The 12,634-nt window shown below is 37.6% G+C and overlaps 1 protein-coding gene and 1 long non-coding RNA gene across 2 annotated transcripts; one reads left to right on the top strand and one right to left on the bottom strand.

The window, feature by feature from the left end:
* Window positions 1-587: 587 nt before the first annotated feature.
* On the top strand, window positions 588-1,231 carry LOC101161254. The gene is made up of 3 exons (XM_004074763.4): window positions 588-698; window positions 782-967; window positions 1,047-1,231. The coding sequence occupies exons 1-3, from the start codon at window positions 641-643 to the stop codon at window positions 1,199-1,201; spliced, it is 399 nt and encodes a 132-aa protein (XP_004074811.1). The 5' UTR covers window positions 588-640; the 3' UTR covers window positions 1,202-1,231.
* Window positions 1,232-11,308: 10,077 nt separating this feature from the next.
* Window positions 11,309-12,412, bottom strand: LOC110016008. Its single transcript, XR_002291263.1, has 2 exons — window positions 12,326-12,412; window positions 11,309-11,730 (listed from the first exon to the last, which is right to left on the bottom strand). It is a non-coding gene; the product is annotated as an uncharacterized LOC110016008 (long non-coding RNA).
* Window positions 12,413-12,634: the final 222 nt, after the last annotated feature.

The raw sequence follows: 12,634 nt of genomic DNA on the forward strand, positions 1-12,634 counted from the left end.
TGTTTAGTTAAAATAAATGCCCTTTTTTCCTTTTTAAACAACAAATGTAGCAGCATTTTAAATATAATCTCATAGATAATTATTAAAAATAAATAAAAACAGTTATTGGTTTAATGGCTAAGCTAAAATGTTTTTAGCTTCCTTTTAGAAAATTTACTAACTCAGCTCCATTACTGTTTACATGAGAAGACTCACATGTTAAGAAAAGCTCAATTCACTCAAACCAGATTTTCTCAAACTTCTGACTTTATGCACTGCCATTAAAAAACTTCTTTAACTTCATGTATTTCTGCAAATCTAACTACACCTCCAACTAATGTAATTTAGGACGTTTTACTTTAAACACAATTAAATACACAACGAATTCCTTCTAACTTCAACCAATATAATTCAGTGAGTTTAAATTGCAATACAAATATTCACAAGAAAAAAAATCACTATTCTAAAATATGAAGTTAATGTACAAAATTTACAGAGACATCTTGTTAGACAAATTCAAAATTTCAATCTTAGCCAATAAACCTAAAGATCTTACTGCTCTAATCAGTCCTGATTGAGGTAAAGCTCAGCTGATCCTACTTGTACTCATCAAGACCCCACATAAAAAGCAAAGACTAAGCTACCTCTGTTCTATGCAATCATGTTTGTGTTTTATTTGGTGTTTTTGGTATATGTTGCCATGTCAGTGGGTCAAACTGGTGAGATGAAGATAACATTAATGCTTTTATGTGTTTGGACTGCTAGGTGAAGTTTGATCTGTTAATTGTTTTTGGCTTCATAGGCATTCCTCGGTATGGGAAAGGCCACTGGGTCATGGATGAAAACACACAGTATTACGATACAGATGAAGGCTTTCCTCTGGAACAAAATGTGTCCAATGACAACTCTTTAGAAGAGGTTCCTTTCCCAACAGTTGAGGGCCAGAATTTGCTCACCACTGAAGAGTCTCCTCTTCTGATGGGACAAGGTGAGTGACTTTTGACATGTCTGCAACATAAGCACCCCAAGACAATTTATTGGCACTTGATTTGTTTCTTTTCGGCTAGATTCTACAGAAGTTCATGACTCAAAAGTGTGGAAAATTGTCCTGGTGACTGTCATCCTGTTGATGTCCGTGGTGGGATCTCTGGCTACAGCCTACTACCTGTGTGTCTGGAGAGGGGGCAGGATTCACTACCAGCCCCAGAAGACGTACACATGAATATCAATAAATCTATAAAATGGCAATCTTTTTATATTCTAGTGAATTATTATCTTTTCCTTTTTTAAACTCGTCCAATAAAAAAGAACACTTGTGTTACTTACAGAAAGCGGAGCAAGAGTCTAAGGCCACCTGATTTATGGAGTGGATTGACTTTTGTCAGTGAAATTCCTGCACTGTAATCTAACCCCCCCCCCCCCCCCCCCCCCCCCCCCCCCCCCCCCCCCGAGTCTAAAGGTTATATACCCCTATTTTACAAGAACTTAAAGATTTGAGGCTCTTGTAGTTTAGAATATGGTCACTAGATGTCATCACTTGTGTTCATATTTTCCTGGTTGGCAGTTCACTTTAAATACAGGACAGGGGGAAATGAAGGAAATTGGTTGTAGACCTAAAACTTCAGAAAATTTGACATTTTGGTTCACAAAACGAAGTGAGGAAAGTCTGGTTTGAGTGACTTGAACCTATCCTATTTGATTTCCTTCACATGGAAATGCTGCTGCTTTATGCATACACCTTAGGATTCTAACCTAAGGCAGTTGGTTCCAAAAAAAGTTGCATGGGTCTCTATTGATCTCAGAAGGTATTGACTTGACTTGGTCCCCATACTTCTCCCTCTAAATGCATTGTCTAAATCGGGCATGTCCAAAGTACGGCCCGTGGGCCAAATGCAGCCTGCGCTAAGTTTTCAATGACCCTCCAGCAAAATCAATATGCAGCACACTGCATCTTCTAAAGTGTATGATTTCTTAATTGTGCTCAGCTTAATTGCGTTTTAAGCCTCAAGCGTGTGACAATGCTGTCATGGAACCCAGTGAGGCTTTCTAGATTACTAAAAGGTCAATTGTAAATGAGCGTTGGCAGAGGGGCATCGCTGCCAGGATAAGTGAAAATTGGCTTTTTCTTTTCTCCAAGAAAATATGAAAAAACTATCTGCCTAATATCCCAAGAGATGGGTGGTTTTCAGTAAGTTCAATATGAAGAGGGACTACCAGATGTGAGATGCTATATTTTTTTTCTTCGCAAAAAGTCTTGACATCCCTGGTCTAAATAACTTTGAAATTCTACAGTTAACTTTTTTTTTTAAATGTTCTGGCTTAATTTGAAAATCATTTGACTAAATTCCATGTTACACTCAAAGCGGCAGCAGCTGTCCTGTTGGTAATAGGTGCAATGTTTTAGGCGGTGTCAAGCGAGCAAGCCCAGATCAAATTCAAAAACATTTATAAGTCCTGTGTGAGCAATATCAGGTGGTATTAGGGGGCCCAGGGAGACAAAAAGCTGATGAATTGAATTAATCTCCCCTGTTGTGATGGATGGGCCTGTTCACAGGGGGTTGGAAAATGGGAGCATTGTTCATCTGTCACTCCAATTGCCGTGTCCCTCTATGATTTGTGCCTGTGTTGTGAAGGCCACAAGTGGTCAAAGACCCCCCACGCCCCCCTTTTCTCAATTGTCTGCCTGTCCCCCTTTTTTTTTTTTGCCTTGGAAACACACTGCCTTTCAATTACGTATGTGCACCCCCACTTGTATTCAAACAGTTAAATAGGATAACCAGCTTTCAATCATGACAAAACATCCAGGATTGTCTTGACGAATTATAGTTTTTTAGTGTTTATTGCAGATTATGTGATGATTAATACCAGGATCTAGACTGTGAGACTGCATGACAAGGTTTTAATTCTACTGCTTCACAGCCGGATTCTTCTAATGCCAAACTCTGCAGACAAGTCCTTCATTTAAGAGGTGCCATTCTTCAAAGGAACCGACTACTCTAAAGTTTGAATCATGCAATCTTAGGAAACTTAAAAAAATTAAATCTAAATGCTGCACTTTCTATTTCTTTTGGTCCAGTGCGTTAACTCCGTATGTGTGCATTTAGAAAAAGAAGGATGTATTGGGAGGAAAAAGTATTTCCTGAACAAACTACTTAAACTACAAAAGTTCTTTTGAGAGGAAACACATAGTGTCATTAAACGTACAGCATTAGCATGATGACTTTAATATAAATCACCAAACCTTTGATCTGCATAATCTAAGCAGATTTTTGTAGAACACAAGTGACCCTAAATTTACCAGCATGTACAGGCATCTGAGACTTCATTGACCAAATTGCAAGACCTGATAAATAATTTTACATGTTAAATGCAGATAAAGCCTTTAGAAGAAGAAAAAAAAGGTTATTTCTTTTAAATTATTGAATATTGTCAGCACCAAAAATAAATGTGAATACATCTAACGCATTATTTCAGACAGCTGCAAACAGCATTGGTATTCATCTGTCTTTGTGCTTTAATGTGTTTGGTTCCAAGGTTATATTTGCTCTTTCATACTCGAGGCCTGTTTGAGCTCTAGTGCATTATTCCATTCTATTAAAATATGCAGCAGACACAGAGAAAGCCATCATGTCTTGTCCTATTCTTTTTCTTTAGATCATTTCAGCGAGCAGCAGACGATCTTAGCTTTTAACAAGAGCGCTTGTTGATTTAAAAAGCTGATAGTGTGTTTTATGTAACCATGTGGTTTCATATTTATAGAGTTGCCATCTGCTTAATTTTCTTTGTGAACAGTCAGTAATGACTGCAGAACTGAGCGACAACTTTACTTTTGAGACGCGAATCTTGCTGAAACTAAAAGCTCTTGTGCTGTTAAAAGGCATCAACTGAGCAAACATAAGCTTACAGGTGCTTCACTGGATAAAAGTGAGTGATTTTTAGAGAATACAAATGAGGAACTAATCAGCCTCAGATAACAGCTGTTGCCAGGGAGCTAACAGCAATGCAGGGTGCTTAAAAAAACTGCAGGTAAACTGGAGGTAAAGCAGTAAAAAGGATGTTGAGACTGAATTCAAGACTGAAGCATTTGTGCACTCACACACATTAGGTTTTAGCCCCCCATGCTGAACCTACAAGATACTGAGCCAAAAAGTGAGGGGAAGAATATTTTTTTCCCCAATTGTTAAATGTTTAGATGAAACAAGTCGTTTCTTTTTTTCCAGATTTACAAAGCCAGCATGTTTGCTCTTCAAAAATAGCATTGATAATATTATCTGCACTTTTTGAGTTTCCCATTTTATGGTACATAAATATGAACACTTCTTTTCCTGGCAAATAAACATTAAACTTTGAATAAATTTTAGTAGAAGAAATGCACAACCCTGCCTAAAGGGATCTTACTTTGCCCCCCCCCCCCCCCCCCCCCCCCCCCCAAAAAAAAAGACAATGCTCCAGGTGATACATTTTGGGACACGGACCCTATAGTTAAAAATAGATGGATAGGTACAGCTATGAAATTATAAGTTTTACGAAAAAGAAACTGATGTTTTTTTTCTTTTAAATTCTCAGTACAAAAACTATCGGTACTACCGGTACACCTGTTGAATGGATTCAACGAGACAGAAATAATCTCTTAAGTATTATTAAACCCACAAATCCTGCAGGCAAAATGAAAAAGAAGTATAAAACTGTATTACATGTATCACTAGCACAATAGGAAAGCCACCACCTCCAACAAGAACCATGTTGTTCATGGATGACAACATCTTGGAGAATATGAAAGGTTCAAATCCCGGCTGGGTCTTTTCTGTGTGGAGTTCTTCCCAAGCTTGCGTGGGTCTTCTCCTGCTTTCTCCCATGTCCAAAAACATGCTTCATATATTATTTAGTGACTATAAATTGTCCTTTAGGTATTAAAGTTAGTGTGTGTGATTGTTTGTCTCTGTTCAGCCTGGATAGGCTCCAGCATCTCTTTGAATGATTAAAGTGGGTTCAGAAAATAGACAGATGTGGACGGACAGACAAAAACACACACTTAACATGTTTTGGGATCTTTAAGCTTTTAAACTGCTCTTCCTTCGTGGTGTACAAGAACATTTGAAACACATCTTGACAGAAAAAGCCCTATAGAACTTTTTTTTTTACCTTCATTAATACCCAAAATGTTGAACAATTCCTACATTTACACACTGATGGTAGCAGAGCTGCCATGCAAGGTGCAAGCCAGACCACCAGGAGAGTGAGGTTTAGTGTCTTCCCAAGGACACTTCAGCACATGGGTGTGCGAGCGGGTGGGAACTAAACCTGCAACTTTCTAATCAGAGGTTGACTGCTCTATCTCCATATGCCCAAACAAACATAATTAAGCTAAGTGGTTTTAACAAAAGTTAGAAAAATTCTATTAATTCACAAGTACGTCAACAGATGTTGGTCTTTTCAGCGACGTGGCAACCAAATTAACCACAGATGCTGATAACTCCTAATGCAGAGTAAATAAGAGTCTTGTCATTCTTCTTATACACAAAGGCTCATTACAATACTTGTTTACCCATTTGTGGGATTTTCTCTATGCGTTCCCTATCCGGCCTGCTATCTGCTTTTCATTGAGCTACACAAATGGGTTTGGTTTTCTTATAAAACATTCAAAACTATTCATTATTAAACTATATTTGAACTTATCTGCAAGAGACATTTCCACAAAGACACAGTCTTTGCATAAGAAAGACAAGGTTAAACATTTAGTTATTTTTCTAGGAAGTTTGCATTTACAACACAGCTGCAATCGCTCAGATGCTGTCTGATCCGAGGAAGCTTGATCCTCCTGCTCCCAAGAGTCTAAAATCACAGGGAGCCTGAAATATTTGAATAAACTTTGATGCTGGTTCACAAAGCAAATGCTGAGATTTTTTTCAAAAGATAGCTAGACTAACACAATTAGACTAAAAAAGTTTTCAGAAATTGCTCAAAATAATAGAGATGTTTTTTGATGATTATGCATACAAGAAAAAGTCTATTTGACCCCTAAATAAACAGAAAGACTGAGACAGAATGGGGTCTTTAAAATACCATAGACTGAAATGAACACACACAGTCATTAGTTACCGCTAATGGGCCATAATTTTATTACGTCACAGTAGTGGATACCACACAGCTTCCTCTCAACGCAGACATGCACGCACACACACAAACACACACCAGCACACAGGCAGCTCTAAGTGCCCCCTTTGGCGAAGGACAATGTTTGTGGAAAGGCCACTTTAAGGGCACTAACTGAAATGTTTAACATACTGGTGAATTTATTGAGGTCAGCAAAAGGCTACGTTTTGTACCACAAAAAGAGGAGGGAGTGTGTTTGGATTGATTTTCATGAATGATTTTATGCCGAGAGCAAATAAAAAATAGAAGAAGAAAAGGAGAAACAAAAGACAATCATGGCACATCAAATCACGCCACAAAAGAAATGCGAGAAGACAAGATAAAAAATGAAGGGCAAGGCCAGAGCAGTGTCACTGAGTGTTAAACTAATAGATATCACAGAAATGTGAAGACAAAGAGCACGGAGGATTCTTGCTGGATAAGCTGTTACGTTGATCTGATCAAAGCCTGCACTCTGTGACATTAACACATTAATTATTGATATTGTCCTGTTTGTGATTTATTATACAACAATAAAACTACAAAATGATGGCTGAACACACTTTTAGGAAAACAAATATGGAGGTCAAGTTAGGCTTAAATGTAGGTGTTCATGTGAAAAAAAAATTGTAATTAAAAAAAGAGAAACAAATTGCTGATGAAACACTGTTCATTGCATGTACAGTGTTGTGTGCTGGCGCAGCCATCCCTACTCGTGAAACCGATGAGGAGGACATGAAAACTGAGCATACCTTCTGCTATGCATTATGTATGAGCACCTTGAAGGCTTCTGCTGAAACCTGTTCAGGTAGCATCAGAGGGAGCAGCCAAGTGGAAATGCTGGGTGGTCACTTGAAAGCCAACTCTCTGTGGTGATCGTTCCACTTGAAAGTGGCCCGACATGGCTTTGTCTGCACAGGTTAAAACACTACAAACCCCTTGGTTTCTGCAGTCACCACAGAGGATGCTTGCTGGAACAGATTAATACCTACAGGCTGCCTCCTGGCTGAACGACTGTAAACCAATATTTGCAATGTAACTTAATCTCTACATTCTGTTTACAATCTAGCACTTCACTTACTAATCACATTATGCACGGTCGCCGTCTTTGTCAGCGGCACTGGAGCCTCGCTGTGCAAGTATAATCTGTGTATCAGCAAGTATGACATAATTCCGAAATCAGACCGTACCACTGCGATGCTCTGTTGTAGTGAGATAGCATCTAATTTCCCATCTCTTGAGTCATCTTGGGAAGACACTGTTTGCTCATTAGGAAAGTCATTTACAGTAAAGCATGAGCGACATGCATACACTAGCATTTAGAGATGCATAAGCCAGTAAATTGATAATTATGATAATTTTCAACAATTCCTTTGAAGTAGTATTTACAAATAAATTATTGATATGATTGCCTGTCACACCAACTCAGTGGATTGCTTAAGTCTCCTCGCTGAACTTTGAACCAGGAGAAGTCACTGGTTTTTCTACTGCAATAACTGATCTTTTTTTTTTAATAAAGAGTAAAAAATGTCCAAAACCGTCTTTAAAACTTTATTTTTAAATTGTTCACCTTTAATTACGGCATTTTTTGCTGGACAAATTTGACCTTTTTTTTGCAATTTATGCAAAAATAGGAAAAGAAAAAGGATCATGCAATTCAATGGCATACGTCAAAGCACATAGATGTATTTGTCTGCAAGTGGATGAATCAGAATGGAGCAGAGCAGGGAGCTTGTGACTTGCCGTAGCATCTTCTTCATCACACCTACAAGCTGTTTCCATCTGCCTTTTTTCGTCTGCTCCTGACTCTCAAAGATTTGAATAAAGAAATACTCAAAAATGGTATTTTGTGCTTAATTTTCTTTACATATGTCCTCCATCATCAGCAAAATGCCACAAATAGATGTTAAAAACATCACAAACATGATTTTCATTGGAGTGGTAGATTACATATTAATCAAGGTGAAGCTCTTGAGAAGTGAGTGTTTTATGCAATAATTTGACCGTGAGACAAACAGAAGGAAAGCAGATCTAGACTGAGCACTTAAAACAAGAACAACAAGGTGACAGTCTAGGAGGAGTTAGACCTGTAGACAATCTCTGATTTAAAGTCTCTCTTTTTCCCTCTCCCCCCTAGCACTGCTATAATTTTCCTGGGTGGAATGATGGATGAGGCAATGTCAGCCCATGTTCATTATAATGCACACCATCTATTCTTCTCAGCCAGACTCTCTGCGCTCTAGGAAATGCCAGAGCAGTATTGGACCCACAAAGAGAGGCGAGACTCCCGTATGATTTTAGGGAGAGAATTTGCTTCTAGGGGTGTGTTAAGTCAGCACGCAGTAATCCATCAATCAGTAATGAAGATACTGAGAGGCTACCAATTGTTCTGAGAAGAAATCTGGGTGTGAGCAGTTTACACCCATAGATGCTCATCATCCTTCACAAAATGTTCATTTGGAATTGATAGTAGTGTTTTTTTTGTTTTTTTTTTGCTTCTATTTCCCTAATATAAGTGTCAGATATGTATGTAAAGAAATTATTTTTTTTCCAAAGAACTTTTCAAAATAAACCTAATTCAATATTAAATTTTAACTGGTAAAAAATGTAATTTAGAAATTTTATTTGAAACATCTGACAGAACCGAACAAAAACCCATCAACTTCCAGATTGAAGCTTATTTAAAAATGAAAACGATGTAAATCGGTTTATTTCACCACATAATCTAATCTAATACAATTATGCTTGATATGTGTACATTTTTGTTATAAAATCACATATTTTCATATAAGGAAAAACAAGAAATGCAGGATTAACAAATTATCTAGTGGTCATTTGGTGAACTCACATGATTCCAGTAACTTTTGTCTTAAAGAGGCTTCAACCCAGAAATCAAAGGCATGATATACACCTGGTTACTTGACCACATTTGTTGCCTAACTCCTATTGGATAGAGCTTAAGTAAATTGTACCAAACACAAGTGTTAATTTTGTTCAACCATTATTGGTATTACTTATGCAAGTTACTTACCCTTAGAATCAGGAAAGTCAGTTAAGTTGTTGTCTAACTAACAAATAAACCAAACCATTAAGATGTAGAACACACAATAACTTGGAGTATTTGCAACATACAACATTTTTCCATGAAAACTGTAAACTGTCAACCCCAGTAAAGGGCTTTTTCCATTTAATTTTGCTCGTTCAGGCACTCTACTCTACAGCTAAATGTCTCTTTTAACATGTCCTGATTTCATAATGTAGTGACACATCCATTGACTGTGAAAAAAACAAGCTACTGCAAATGTAAACATTTTTGTACATTGTATTATTAAAATGGAAAAAACCTTTCCCAACAAATGTGACGGATGGCAGAATTTACTCTAGCACCACTTGTGTTTAACATTAATGTGGCTTTCAAAAGCAAAGTAGTAAGGCTATGTGCACTTGTACATCGCAGATCCTTTCAAGTGTACACTGATAACAGTAGAATAATCCTTCTACTCTTTAGGCTTGGGGGGAGGTGTCCGAGCATTAGCTATTTTCAGAAAGAATGGTAAATATTGATTTGTCAGACCACAGAGCAGTTTTCCACTTTGCCTCAGTCCATCTAAAAATGAGCCCAGACACTCAACAGCACTGCTGGGTTTTGTTGATATGTCTCTGTTCCTATGGAGGTGGAAGCTACTTCTGTTGGAAAGTGTTCTGATGTTGCTTTGGAGAACCACGGATTTGTATGACAGAATCTTGTTGCTTGATGGTGATGACTGCTCAGTATTGGCACGGATTCCTCCCCATAGTAAACCTATTCTTTAAATTCAGAAATTTGTATTACTATTATGCTTTGGTTGTTGTCTTTCACCTTTCTGTATATCCCGTCAGGGGTCGCCACAGCGAATGAGCTTCTACTGAGTCACACAACTGGTTTGGCAGAGATTTATAATTATGCCAGATGCCCTTCCTGACACAATACTATATTTTATCCAGGCTGGGGAGACCCACACTTGGGCCCCCTTGTGCCTACATAGGCAGTTTGCCATATTAAATGATTTCTCAGACTTTAACACAGCAACAAACAGGAACAAGTTCTAGCTTAAAAAATTCTAACTTATATGACTTGTGTAAATCTGTTAAACCTTTATAGAATATATAATTCATAAAAAAATAAAATAAAATGTTTATTTGAAAATATAAAGTATAGATAACATTTATTGTACAATGATGGGAAGTACCAGAAACAAGAATGTAAAAAAAAGATGGATGGTAAGAACAAAATAAAAAAAGGAAATTAGAGGTATAAAAAAAACAAAATTGTATATATATATATATATCCCTCTTTAACAAACACCTGGTGCTTAAAATTGTGCTGCTTTTCATTCTGCAACAATGACACAATGAAAAACTTGAATGTTTCAAACACTGCCAACTTCTGCAGTAAATCAATCCATCAATCAAATGTTTTATTTATATAGCATTTCTCATGCTAACATTGACAGTACAAAATGATTTACATGTCTCTAGGGAGATACATTACAAATGCAGACACTATATGAATAGAACATCAAAATATTAACGTGAAAAAAAACCCCAAAACAGTTATGATCAAACCCAAAAAATAAAAAGCTGTCATTCAGTTTTAATTCACATGAAGTCTTTTTCTGTCTGTTACTTACACATTTATAGTTGAGATTAAAGGGCCTATATCATGCTTTTCTTAAGATTTGACAAGAGTAAACTATATCCGTAAATATGATCATTTATACTACCTTTGGTACACTAAAGAACGTTTTTTTTAATATCGCATATGAGTTGTATTTGCAAGCTCATTTCCCTACCCGGAAGTAAGACGACTCAATCTCTGAGGCAACGGCTTCTGGTCCATGTGGGTGCCGCCCATTTCATTATTCATCCTAGAGCCAGTGGCTGCATCTTGGAATTTTGCAAAACAAAATCTGAACTTTTGCAAAGATAAATGTTATGCATTTGTTTGTATAAAATGAAAGTGTTGGTGATCACCGCTTTGGACGGTGATCACCAACACACTGATCACCGTACAGCGTAGTGCTGATCATAACTGTAACCTATACGTGCAACAATGACTTAAACACAGAGTGGGTTTTTAGTAGACACACAGGCACCGGGCTAGATCAGAAGACCTCTGGTTCGACTCTAGAAATGAAGAAAGAGACTGAAACAGGAATGCATTTGATGGTACCATATATTGGAAAACAAAGAAAAAAATACATCTACACACATAGAATGGCCATACAATAATTATTTACAACAAAAGATGATTCACATCTTTTTATGCTCAAGATAATTCAGTTCATCAAGGCTCAACACAACAGTTCACTCTCAAGACTTCATAGTCAATCGTAACGGCCAAGGTGTCCAACAGAGGGTAATCCGGAGTGTAGGAGGGGAATTGTGTGAGTGGATGTGTGAAAGGGCGAGTGACTGAGTAGTGAGGGAACTGGAGAAGAGAAAAGTGGGTTGCTGCAAGAAGCCCCCTTCCAGCCCGACCAGAGCAGGTGGAATTCACAGATAGAACGGCTGCAGACTAGTTGTCCAGAGTTCAGGCTTTGGTTCTGGGTCCTGGGCTCACCATCCAAAACACCTGACCTAAATAGAAATAATAGGTCCAAGTTCTATGTGCACATAAGGATAATCCATACCTAATATCACTAATAAAGCTAATCGCGTTATAATTAACAGTGTAAACTTCCATATTGTACAATAATGAATAAGCAAAATTGGTTCATGATCAAAATGAGTAATAATATAAAGTTATTCATTAATCAGTTCAACTATCCATTAAAGTACATAATGCTGATACACATTGACATGATCTATCAATTTATCAATAGTTCCAAACATCATGAGGACCATAAAAGTGCATCAAAATGTAAAAACATGACAGTCATGACTGCAAGTTACATTTTCAATAAGTTAGTAACATGGAGCGGTCCGCTTAAAACACAATGCTGATCGCTCCATGCAAAGTAATGGGACAGCTAAACTAAACTAATCTAGGGTTCTATGAATCCTAAACTAAAACTAAGCGCTAGCTCACTCGACCAGTTCTGTGGTCTTTATCTTTACTTCACGCTTGTCTCCGGACAAGTCGGCACCAGGAGTCAGCTCTTATATTCCGACACTAGTTGCGTTAGTTTCAGAAATATTTATTGTGCAATGACGACAGAAATAACTAACGGACCTCCAGAAAAAACACCCGAGAATTCCCCACTCGCTACTTCCGGCAACCTTCCCACAGCTGTCTTTAATGGTTTCTGATTGTACGTGCCAAGTCACATGACCGTGTGACGCACCAACGCACGCAGTGTAGGGACGTCATCACGCAGCAGACGCGAGAGAAAAACTAACTTGTATTTATCCCACCCGGGTCACAATTACGTTTTAAGAAAATTGTAACCAACCTCTTCAAGAAATCAAATCATTTGACACATATGAAAGATGTGAAGTTCTGCTCAGGGGGAAGAAGCTGTTCTAAGTCAACATAGAGTCA

This window comes from Oryzias latipes, chromosome 12, assembly GCF_002234675.1.
Source record: "Oryzias latipes chromosome 12, ASM223467v1".
Lineage (NCBI taxonomy): Eukaryota > Metazoa > Chordata > Actinopteri > Beloniformes > Adrianichthyidae > Oryzias > Oryzias latipes.